Consider the following 13,096-nt stretch of genomic DNA (forward strand, 5'->3'; position numbering starts at 1 on the left):
CATATACTAAAGCAGAATTATGATACAAGTAATATAAAATGGAGGTTGAGCCAAAAATATTTACTTTAATGTCATTTGCCAGTCTCTGCTTAGCTGGATTGTCTTTTGGCTGATTTTGGGGAATTTAGTGGTTTAGGACTAGAGGCATGTCAGGCTCCCCTTGGCAAAAGAGAGGTGGAAATAATGTTTTTTTACATTGAGAATTCACTATAATAATTGAGAACTGAGTATGTAATCTGTTTTGTATGATACGAAATACTGTATGCTAGCTACTTCCAGGGTTGGATTTAGGGACATTTTTTCATTTTAAGTTCTGTTAACCTGAGAGCTATTACTAGTTTCCTATTATACTTTAAAAAATATATTTGCTATTGATGGACTTGGAAGAGAAAATAAATTTTGGTGTTTTAGTTTTATTTGCTCCATCTCAGTTATCTTATATGTTGAAATCTAGATTTAATTTCTTATCAAACGGCTAAAATTTATGGTAGCATAAGAGATTTGCATATCTGAAGCCATTTTACTAAAACTTTCCCACTACTTTATTTGATAGATTAACAAGTGGACCCCCAGACCTAAGATGTTGTTTACTACATCAGAAACTACAGGTAAGGATTTCCCAATGATAGTATCTAAATACGGTCTCAATCTAATTGGAGTTTATTCTAATACTAAATGTAATAATGGATTATAGGCTCTTCTAATGTGCTGCTGTAGTTTACTTGTGGTCACTGTCATTCACAACAGGGTCCAGGGAAGGGGGTGGACAAGGCAAATTAAATATTGAAGAGGTGGATAGATTTTTACTTTACTGTAACTAATTTAAATATAAATGTTACTTCTCTTTTCTTAAGATGCTAAATTGTTGTATTGAAAGAAAGAAGGCCCGTGATGAGGGGAGAAAAACAAATACTTCAGAAATATACCCAGGGGATACTGGAAAAGCTGGAGACCAGCTGGGGCCAGATAATCTAAAAGACATGGATAAGGAAAAGGGAGAGATAGGAAAATCTTGGGATTCTTGGAGTGACAGTGAAGAAGAATTTTTTGAATGCCTAAGTGATACCGAAGAACTTAAGGGAAATGGACAAGAGAGTGGCAAGAAAGGAGGACCTAAGGAGGTGGCAAGTTTAAAACCAGAAGGACGACTACATCAGCATGGAAAACTCACACTGCTACATAATGGAGAACCTCTCTACATTCCAGTGACCCAGGTAGGATATCAACTGGCTCTTTAAGTTTTAGTTGTTTGGGTTTTTAAAAAATACTTTATTTATTTATTCATGAGACACACAGAGGCAGAGACACAGATTGGGGGAGAAGCTTCTTAGTTTTTAGCAAATAAAACTAAAACACCAAAATTCATTTTATCTTCTGAGTCCATCAACAGGAAATATATTTTTCAGTCAATATAGGACTCAATCCTAGGATTCCGAGATCATGACCTGAGCCACAGGCAGATAGATGATGGTCAACCACTGAGCTACCCAGGTGCCCTGGATTTTAGTTGTTTTTATTTTGTTGTTTATTATATCTTCATTCGAGTAGGAAACAATTGCTTCGGGTAGGAGTTATTCTTTAAATAATCTATGTTGGGATCCCTGGGTGCCGCAGCGGTTTAGCGCCTGCCTTTGGCCCGGGGCGTGATCCTGGAGACCCGGGATTGAATCCCATGTCGGGCTCCCTGCATGGAGCCTGCTTCTCTCTCTCTGTGACTATCATGAATAAATAAATAAAAAAAATCTTTAAAAAAAAAAAATCTATGTTCAAAGATCTGAGATTTGTAATATAAATAAACTATTGGGTCTTTCAAGTATTACTCTTCTGAAATTGAGAAAAGTTTTGGTAGATAGTAGTTCATCATGGTTAAGGTGATCTGTTATTTCTTAAAATGAGTGGTGAGTACACAGCTGTTTAAAAGACAAAATCCAAAAATAGAGAAAGAACAAAAGTAAAAATTCTTTCATTTATATTAGTTTTATCTGTTCAAAAATATAGTTGGAAACCAGTTTACACCATTAGGAAGGAGAACATCAACAACTTGACACCTAAGGAAGAGCAGTAGTTTTGTTGTTTTTGCATAAGTAATATGTGAATATGTTTTATTGTGAAAAATTCAGTCTAGAAAAAGTAAAAGCCACTACCCATTAATTCCACTCTCATTTCTAGAGGTAATCATCATTGTGATTGATTTGGGTTATATTTTCTTATGTCTGTTACTGTACATTGATATTCATACATGTATATACATATGATACATAGTTTTGTAGATTTTTGGTTTTTTGTTTAAGATTTTATTTATTTTAGAGAGAGAGAGAGAGAGCATGGTGGGGAGGGGCAGAAGGAGAGAGAGTCTTAAGCAGGCTTTACTCACTCAGCTCAGTCCCACGACCTTGAGGTCACAACCAGAACTGAAACCAAGAGTTGGAAGCTCAACCGACTGTGCCACCAGGAGTCTCTTTTTTGTTTGTTTTTAAATTTGTGCGTTGGTGTACAACTTGTTTAACCACGATGTCTTGGAGATCTTTCTATGATATTACATGTAGATCTACTTTATTCCTTTTTAATTGCTGTCTTACATTCTATGTCATAGAAGAGCCATAGTTTATTTAACCATTCCCTTCTTAATGCACAGTATATGTCATTTGCTAGTTTTTGCTATTACACGCTACAGTATAAATTCTTGTAGTTTTTCTCATATTGTGTGTTCACATTTGAATGTTTCTTAAGAAAGTAAGAAATGGATTTGCTGGATAAGCAGATGTACAAAATTCCTGTTCACAAAGGCTGTACCTATTTTACCTTCTGGTCAGTGGTTAAATATATAGGAATAAGGGAATACTGTACTTAGCTTTCCTTTCTCACTTTCTTCTTCACACAAGGCTGCATTGAGTGCCTAATGTATGCCAATCACTGATCTAGAACTTGGGAATTTAGCAGTAAAGCAAATGGCACGGTCTCTCACTCATGGAACTTCTATTCATATTTTATTTAATTTTTTATAAACAATTGGATATTATCAGTCATATACATTTTTATCAATATATGGACAAAAGTAGTATCTCAGTGTCTTAGATTGTTTTCCCTGATTTTTGATGAACTTAAGCATCATTCAGTATGTTTATTGGGCATTTTTTCTTTGACTTGCTTATCATTTTTCCTTTAGCTTACTGACCTGTTCTTATTGATTTATATTAGTCCTTCATATTTTAGGTATAAATCCTTTGTTAAATATATTGTACATGTTTTCTCCTAGTCATTTAAAAGACATTTATTTGCTGGTTTATTGATTTTTAAACTATATATAAAGTACACAGATCTTAAGTATACAGCTTGGTGAATTTTCTCATATTTAAAAATTCAGGTAGCTACCATCTAGGTCAAAGTATGGAAAATTCCCATCATCCTAGAACAGTACTGATCAATAGAACTTTTTGTGAAATAGAAATGAACGTTTTCTGTCTCTCCAGTCCAGTATTATAGCCATTACCCATTTGTGGCCATTGAGTGCTTGAAATGTGGCTAATGCAACTGAGGAACTGAATTTCTTCTTTTAATAGATTCATTTAAATCTAAATAGCCAGGTGTATTGGATAGCATAGCCCAATACTCCCCTCCAGGTAACTTTTTTTCTAACTTTTTTCACCATAGGTTAGTTTTGGAATTATGGAATTAAGGAAATTATATTCTGCTTACTCTTTGGTGTATAAATGGAATCCTACATTTCCTTCTCTTGCATTGAACTTTTTTAAACTACCATATGTGAGATTCATCCATGTTGTTATATAAATCTTATTTGTGTATTTTTTACTCCTTTGATGTGAAATGCCACAATTTGCTTATCAATTCACCTGCTAATGGAATTTGAATTGTTTATAGTTTGAGCTATTACAAATACATGAGCATTCTTGTAAGTATCTTTTGGTGAACTTAGGCACTCATTTTCTTTTGTGTGTGTGTTTGTGTTTTTTTAAAGATTTTATTTATTTATTCATGAGCGACACGGAGAGGCAGAGACACAGGGAGAGAGAGAAGCAGGCTCCATACAGGGAGCCTGACATGAGACTCGATGCTGGGACTGCAGGATCACACCCTGGGCCGAAGGCAGCATTAAACTGCTGAGCCACCTGGGCTGCCCTTTTTCCAAGTTTTAATTAACAGTATTCATTATTTTTAGATTACTAGTTGCATATATGTTGTCCTGGTTTGATTGGGTTGATGAAGAGTCCAAGAAAGTTATTCTGGAAGCTCAATCTTTATTTTTTTCAAAAAGCTATACACACCTCTTTCATTTTATTTTATATATATTTTCATTTTTAAAATATTTTATTTATTCATGAGAGACAGAGAGTCAGAGACATAGGCAAAGGGAGAAGCAGGAACTTGGTGTAGGACTCGATCCCAGGACCCTGGGATCTTGCCTTGAGCTAAAGGCAGACGCTCAACCACTGAGCCACCCAGGTGCCCCCACCTCATTCATTTTAGATGCTTCATTTTCTACATTCAAATTTATTATCTAAATCTTGAATAATTTAAAGTTATTTTTTTCTCAACATGCATCCTATGTATTTAAAAATTCATTTTTATATCTTACATTTAGACAAATCAGGCAGATTTTTAGTCTATTTTACTTTCTTTAAGTTAATCATACTTGAATTATAATCATTGTATATGTATATGTACTTAAATAAAATGGTTGGAATTCAAAATGATTCCAGTTGAAACACTTAAAATTTCACACGTTAGAAGTTAGCTTTAAATGTGCCATTAATCAATTGCCCGCTTTATATACACAAAAATAAGACTCTATGTAGATCCTTGCTCCATAAGAATTTAAGCACAGTTTCATATTTCTTTCATGTAAACTTAGTTCAATCTAGAATTTATGTCTAGGAAAAGCTTAGACTTTACCTAGTGTTTCTAGAGCCAGGCCTAGAAGAGAAACCTGTGGAGAATCTGTTAGAGCAAGAGTCCTTAACCAGTAGATTGAACCAAACTAGTAGTTCTCAAAGTCAGCTTCAGGTAGATGTTTGAGATTCTCTCTTCAGTTTGACATGTGGTAGTTTTGCAACTTGATTTTGAGTAAGGCACTTATCTCTTTATCTCAGTTTCGTCAGTTGTAAAATGCTCTGACCTCAGTGATCACATGGCGTCATGTATATGATAAAGCTTTGGGCATATTTAGAAGTGGTAGATTTGAAAGTGTATGGTCCTTGGCTACTTGCTGCTTATATTCCTCTTAGTCATGTTCTTCTTTACTTATAGTTGGCCTGAGATTTCCAGGTAGGAGGGTTATCAGCATCTTTTCAGTGTCCTGTTCCTTTCCTGTCATCCTGAGATTTCAGGGCTATAGGAAAATGAAAAGTAGCTCCTTCCTAGTGAAAAGACTGAAAGCCTCTGCTCTTGTCACCTCTTTATTGGGGGTTTATCTAATTTTTAAATTTGTGATATTTTTATATCAGTGTGAAGCTTATAATTAAAACCTAAATATTTTGTCTCTAATTGGTAGCATTTATTGAGTATGTGCCAGGACTTTTTTCTTGACAAGAAAGTCACAGAAAGTTTGTGTGCCCAAAGACACAGCGCTGGGATTCAAACACATGCACCTTGTTTCTAGAGCCCAAGCTCTTAACTATTGTGTCATATTGCCTTATTGTTATTCAACTCTATCAGTGTGAGACTTTAAGCATGATGCGTGTTCATTGTACAGAAAAGGAAACAAAAACTCATAATTCCATAATCCACAGATAATCACTATTAGAGCAGTTCCTTTCCATTTTTCCTGTATTAAACAATTTTCCTATCACTATACATTCAAGTTCTTTCCAATTCTCAGACTATTCTAAGTAATGCTATAGTGCTATTTCTAGAAGTAGATGATTGGGTCAGAGGGCATGATCATAAATGCCAGTATTGATTTCCAGATTGTCATCTAGAAAAGCTTATACATTATATTCTCTTCAACAGTGTATGAAAGTGCCCCGTTTAGATTTGTTACAAAAATGAAGATGATAGAAGAAAGTTACTTTTTTTTGTTTGTTGCTCTGTGTTTTGAATACCTTAGCTTTACCATGCTCCTACTTTATTTTTGACCGGTTATTTGTGAAAATTATTTATCTTAACGACAGTGGTTCTCAACTAGGGATTGATTTTTTGCCCCCAGGAATATTTGGTGATGCCTGGGAACATTTTTTATTGTCATGAGGTGGAGTAGTGCTATAGGCATGTAATAGGTAGAGGCCATAGACACTGTTAAACATCCTACAGTGCATAGGACAGCCCACCGCAAAGAATTATCCAGTCTAAAATGTCAGTAGTGCTGAGGCTATAAAACTCTGCTTTATAGTTCTTAAAATCTAGAAGGAAAGTATTTATTGGCAAGATGCACTAAACACTTCTTCTGGGCTTTATCTTATTATCTAGGAATAGAAAAGTCCTTTTTTTTTTTGGCTTTAACAATGAAGCAGGCAAGCTTTCTTTGGTTAGTCTCTAGATTGTTGAGTGCTTCATTTCAAATATAAAATTGAATGGAATCAATTCTTAGAGAACTTTCCTAAGCCCCTTTGAACAGTTTGGAATGTTTTCTGTCACTCTCATAATGATTCTACAGTTATATCTTCCTTTAGATTTGCCTTAGCTTCTTTTTTACCTGGGGTTACCATCAACATCTATAATATCTCTGATTCTTAAAAATCCAAAAACCTCTGGTGGGAATTAATAATTAGAATATCTTTGGAACCTGAACTCAAAGCAGCTTTTCCAACATAAAACTTATTTGGGGTCTTTTAGTTGAAATTCAATTAACTTGCCTTTATTTTAATTTTCATATTTATCAATTTTTTCCTTTTGTGAGTTACAGTAAAAACATGGTTGTAACTAATGATGGCATATATAAACATATCATTAGGACTTCACTTCTTATCATTAATAGGCTGGAAAATGTTCTGTGTACCCAAATTCCTCTTTTATTAATCCTTATCTAGGGAAACATAATGTTAATTGTGGGGAGGGGGATGCTGAGAGTCATATTTATTATTTGTTAATTTTGTATGTAGATTCCAAAAGACTTGTGAATTTCTCTGAATTTTTAAAAATATAGATCTTGTGACTGCTAGAGCTGGTATAATTGTTGTCTTCATTCTATTTTTATAGTTCTGCTTTTTCTAAAAAAAACAAAAAAGCTGTTCATGAGCTTTGTCCTTTTGTGCTTCACAGGAACCAGCACCTATGACAGAAGATCTGCTAGAAGAGCAGTCGGAGGTTCTAGCTAAATTGGGTACATCAGCAGAAGGGGCTCACCTCCGAGCACGCATGCAGAGTGCCTGTCTGCTCTCAGATATGGAATCTTTTAAGGTAGGTCACACTGTCAGAGTTCGGGAGTCTATTTTGAGCTATTCTGGGATGAAGCTGTGAAAGTCACTCTCTAAAGTGGTGTGAAGGCCTGAAATGTCTTTTTTATTAAACGTTTTGGTTTCTCAGTAGTTACAACAACCTACATTTATCTCCTAAAGGTCATAGTCAGACTTGCTTCTTAATTTAAAAAAGAAAGGAACAATCTTTGAATAGTAGTTGAAAGTTGAGAATTGAATCATTTCTGTATATGCATTGGGATGTTTCTCTCTTTTGTGTGTGTTTAAGCTGTGGCTTTTAGGAAACCCTTAGGATTTGACATAAGCTGCGTCATTCAACAAACCTTTTGATTGCCTGCTCTGTGACTTGCACTGTGATTAGATAAGTAGGAAATACAATGTTTATCCTCAGTTATAGTCTATTGAGGTTTTGGAGGGGGATAGGTAAATAATTATGTGATGAGTTCACTTGTGAAGGCAATGTCAAAAAGGTGACTGAGTATGCAGAGTGGGTCATGGAAGGTTTCTCAGAAGAGTCACCATTTAGGATGAGTAGGCATTTGCTACCTGGAGAAGAATATTTAACTTTAATTATAAGGCCTGTATTAGAACATAGAGGATTCAGAGAATGGTGACATTTAGCTTATTAGCTTAAAAACCCAGAGATGAAGAAATTTTATTTTCAAATTACTTATTCTTGAAAGATGAGGTAAAGCCGTGTATATTAAAAACAACAACCACAAAACAACCAAGTAGGTAGTCGGCCTTCCTTGTGCTTCTTGCTGCTACTCTGAACTGTCTCCCTTGCCCATATTTTCCTCCTTGACCTGCTGCTACCTGTGATGGCCTCCATCTCCCCATTCCCTTAGCTTCCAGTCAGTCCTGCTTTTGTGCTCTAATGCCAGCCTAAGTTTGATTTTTTCCAATATAAATACCCTGTGAAAACCTATGTCACTTTTATCTTCCCTGTTAGCAGATTTTAGTGACAGTAAAAGGGAATGCTTTTATTCTCTGCTTATTTCCCCCATCTTTACCAAAAAAAAAAAAAAAAAAAAAAAATGTCTTCAGTAAATCTCTTGAGAGGTAGGTACATGTTTTTCATAGAGACTAAAAAGATACGGGAAACCTATGAATTTTGTTCTGCCATGAGACAAGAAAGAGAGACATATTGTTTTAAAACAGATGGTATAGTGGTTAAAGAGAAGACAGTTGGCTCTCAGGGCGTGTGTTAAATCAAAAAGGTAGAAAAGGGTGTATGTGCATAGTGGGACCTCTGCAGCAGCTGTTTTCTTACCTGACCTCTAACTGCCTTCATATTTATCCATCCCTGTCCTGCTACAGCATTCCTTACAGAGACAGCAGAGGAAATTACAAATTGGAACTGTAAAAGGTTTCGTTATAGAAACATTTTGGCTCCTCGTGGGAAGGTTCTGTAAATAATAATGTATATTATTCCAGTACTATATATATAATTCCAACACTACCTCAGCAAAATTGGGTTCATTAGACTCTTTTTAGACTAACTTGAGTACCTACAGATCTCTTAAAACATTGTTTTTTTTAAATATTTATTTATTTATGATAGACATAGAGAGAGAGGCAGAAACACAGGAGGAGGAAGAAGCAGGCTCCATGCCAGGAGCCTAACGTGGGACTCGATCCTGGGACTCCAGGATCGCGCCCTGGGCCAAAGGCAGGCGCTAAACCACTGAGCCACCCAGGGATCCCTTTAAAACATTGTTTTAATGAAAAGATTGTATTTCAAATAACCAGCTTACACATCTGCCTCTGCCTGTGTATCAGTTAATATATTTAAGGAAATATAGTCACTCTAAAATAAACATGCAAAAAATAAAATGAAATAAAATAAAATAAACATGGTTGCCTTTCCCTTTTATATAGGGCTGATTTGTTGTTAGGGGCCCTTAGGAGAGTCTGCAAAGCTTTGGATGAGTGCTGATATGTACTGAGGTACCGACAACTCGGAATTCCAGAAGGACAGGACCTATTCTTGAGCATGCCCTTGGAGTACATATTTGTAATGGTAGAAAGAAGATAAGCCATAGCTGAAGTGAGCCTTGACCCTCTCCTGGTAGCTGTATGTTCAGTCTGGTACAGTATGCCTAGGCAGAAGGAAGAATTTTTGTAGGAAAGGTTTTTTTTTTTTTTTTTTTTAAACTTCTGTGGTACAGGAGTTCAGTATTATTTTCTTAAATTCATTCTCTTTTCTCAAGGTCTGTCTCAAGTTCCTAAGATGTGTTTATGTGGGTATGGTATTGCCTGATTAATATCCAGATCTTTGTACATGAATCCTGAGTCATGCAGCAATCTTGATCCATTGCTGTTCACAGCATTTTTTTGTTGTCATGATGCCATAGCCCTTAGAAATTTATGTTGACTCTCAGTTAAGGACTTCCTCTGAGTCTTCATCCCTCAGGGGGATTTCTTAAATTGTTAAGGATGGTGAAGCTGATAGCCAGTAAGCTCAATGAGGAGAAAAGGGCAGTTTTGTTCCTCACATTTAAGACTGACTTTCTTATATCCATTTTCATTTTGGTCAGAGGTTAATTTAAAAAAGGAAGAAAATGATCTGCTTATTAGCACTTCCTTGTTAATGTTTATATTACTTAACTATTTTAGGCAATAAAATAGTTCTCAGCAGAAAGTATATGTTGTGGTAGAGAATTTAACCAAAAAGGCATGTGCTTAATGTGTGCACACATCCTTTGAGTGTATGTGTCAATGTGTGTGTATCTAACTCCATCCTTAGTACTCTACTAATACATCACTGGACACTTGGCAAAAAGACCTCCATGCCTTACTAACACTGTGATGCCTCTACTTTTTTTTTTCCAGGCTTGAATGTAGAATTACTTAATGAATTTTGGCATGTATCATCATTAATTCTATAGATTTACCCACTAAATAAAAGTTTAGTTAGTTGGTTTCAGAAACCTGAAAAGCAATAGTTTGAATTCTAATTCCTTACCAGGACAAAAGCAATTTATGTGATGGTAATTTGTTATATAAAGCACAATAATTTGATGACTGAATAGAACATTTCTGAAGTTCACTGATACTTATTGCAGTGCCAGTATTGATTTATTGAGGGAAAAAAACAGTAGAACTTTTCTTTTATTGCATTATTATTCTTTTCATGTTGTGTGTTATTTAATTACTTGACTTGAGCTTATTTGATACTTTTCCTAGTATTGAGTAGTTACTGTCTTATAATTTTAAACTAACTTATATAACTTATAATACACTTAAGAGAATTATTTTCATTTCACATCAATTTTTTATTTCTAAGTTCATCAAATTTTTCTTTTTCTGTAAAATGGAGACAATGAAAGAAAATGCTTTTGGTACTTTGAACATCTGACCTGTTTTAAAGAAAATACCCAAACTCATGTCACATATTAGATTTTGTAAAGATTAGATAAGCATTTTGTGAAAGTATGATTTTGTGAACAGGTTTATCACTAACTGTTGATTTTTATTTGATTCTGCTGAATTTTTTTGCCGTATTTTAGGCAGCTAATCCAGGTTGTTTTCTGGAAGATTTTGTGAGGTGGTACTCACCCCGGGATTATATTGAAGAGGAAGTTGTTGATGAAAAGGGCAACATGGTTCTGAAAGGAGAACTGAGTGCCCGAATGAAGATTCCAAGCAATATGTGGGTAGAAGCCTGGGAAACTGCTAAGCCGATTCCTGCTAGAAGGCAGAGGAGACTTTTTGATGATACACGGGAAGCAGAAAAGGTAACTGAGGTTTGAGTATCTAATACTAGAAAGCTAACTATTGTTCCAGCATTTTAAAAACTCACTATAATAGACGTGAAACCTTTGGATGTACTTGAGAAGTAAAGCATTGAAATTTAATGGGCCTGTTATGTATCTGCTATTCACATTAAAGATTTTAGAAGTAGTTGCAAATAGGCCAGAGAATAAAATGTGTATATATAGAATACTTATCATTGGACTGTCTTATGGCATATGTCAAAAGCCTTAAAGATGGTCACATCTTTTGACCTAGCAGTTCTACCACCAAAAATTTATTAAGAAAATAAGAAATACATTAAGATTTATGTATAAGAGCAAGGTTCAGCAAAGTTTTCTAGTGAAAAAGTAGATACAACAAAAGTTTCTAAGATAAGTCTTCATTCAAAAACTTATGGATAATCATTTGGTGGACTGCTTTGTAATTATTAAACATTTGGAGTTCTGGAGAATAGTGACAGCCATCTGATAAGAAATTGTCCTACACACTCTCCTACCCAGGTCCCCCAAAACTCCATGAAATTAGTAAGAAAATTAATCTATGCCTTCAGCATTACTAAGATACATAGAGACTATAGTGACCTTCAAATTAACTTTGAGAAATAAGCCAAATTTCAGTGGAGTTCCTAGTGCTGTAAGCCTGTGTGCAGAGACTGGGGGCAGGGAGTCTTAAGAAGAGCTGAGGGATATAGAAGACTTAGATGGAGCACAGAGTCACCCCAGAAAGAGAGAACATAACATTAATACTCAGTTCAAAATACTCAGTGCAGGTTTAGCTTAAAGGGATTTGAAGGGGCTTGAAGTGGGGAGGAATATAAGTGGACACTCTGAGAGACACTGCCTTGGGAACAACCAGTTACATAGAGAAGGAATGATATGCCTTTGAGATAAAGGAATGATGGGAAAAAAGGAATTAAGGGGAAAATTAGGGATCCTGCAGAAACGCAAAAGAAATAAGACCTATCAACCTCCATTGCCCCCACCCCCAATCCATTAAAGAAATGGTACAGAAGAGGGCACTTTTAAACTGTGACATGACTAGGATTAGTAAAGAGCAGACCATATCCATATAAAACTACTGTTTAAAAATAGCAGAAAATGCAGAGTTGATTATTTCAGCTAATGAAAGCATTTCCCAGAAAATTGACCATGATGTGGAAAAAAATTGTAATGTAATACTCCATGAGGTTACATTTCCTCAAACCAGCATGGGGGATATGAAAAATCATATTATCAGAAATACTAAAACTAACAGCTGAAATGGACCAAAAAACCCCACAAAGAAATGAAACCACAACTGATTTACCTCAGGATAGAAGGAGAAGAATAAGATAACCATATCAAAAATAAAGACTAAATTACAAAGGGCCCAAAGGAGAATAGATTTACATTTAAATTTAGTAAAAGGCATCAAGCAAAAGTAGCAAAAGCAGCCAGGAGAACAAAAATGGGTGATGAGTAAAAGGAGTTGAAGAGAAGCTAGTAGAAGTTGAAGGATAGGAAAAGTAAGAATAATATTCATTTTATCCGTCTTTGATGAAGAAAAACCAAAACACTAGAATGGAACTACTATTTGAAACTGCAATCCAAGAAAACTTTCTGGAAATAAAAGAAAACCAGAGTTTGCATATTGAAAGGGCTCGTTCACTGGGTGCAGGGGAAAATCCACCATAAATAATGAACTCCAAAATAAATCACTACAAAACTATTAGAACTTAAATATTTAAAGGAAGAAAGATTCTCAGGACTTTTGGCAAAAGATGAAAATAAGAGGGAAAGAGTGGCTGGTGTCAGATTTCCCAAAAGCAAGGGAACTTTTAAGAAATGTAAGCAAAAAGTACAAACCAAAAATTTATATCTCACTAAGGTGTCCAAATAATCAAAGCTCTAAGAAAATTTTCTCTGAGGTTTTGCACATGCAAATTTTTGTACACATGCACCCTTTTTGAGGAATCCACTAGAGCTGCC

General features: G+C 35.1%; 1 protein-coding gene across 7 annotated transcripts in view; it reads left to right on the forward strand.

Moving 5' to 3' along the window:
* RAB3GAP1 (RAB3 GTPase activating protein catalytic subunit 1) overlaps nucleotides 1-13,096 on the forward strand; it is a 96,586-nt gene that overhangs the window by 64,128 nt on the left and 19,362 nt on the right. For all 7 annotated transcript variants that reach the window (XM_072789029.1, XM_072789033.1, XM_072789031.1 and 4 more), the window contains 4 exons: nucleotides 554-608; nucleotides 855-1,214; nucleotides 7,216-7,353; nucleotides 10,883-11,110. In XM_072789029.1, coding sequence (XP_072645130.1) covers nucleotides 554-608; nucleotides 855-1,214; nucleotides 7,216-7,353; nucleotides 10,883-11,110 — 781 coding nt within the window. The remainder of the gene's footprint in view (nucleotides 1-553; nucleotides 609-854; nucleotides 1,215-7,215; nucleotides 7,354-10,882; nucleotides 11,111-13,096) is intronic.

The sequence above is a fragment of the Canis lupus genome, chromosome 20 (genome assembly GCF_048164855.1).
Source record: "Canis lupus baileyi chromosome 20, mCanLup2.hap1, whole genome shotgun sequence".
NCBI classification, from domain to species: Eukaryota; Metazoa; Chordata; class Mammalia; order Carnivora; family Canidae; genus Canis; species Canis lupus.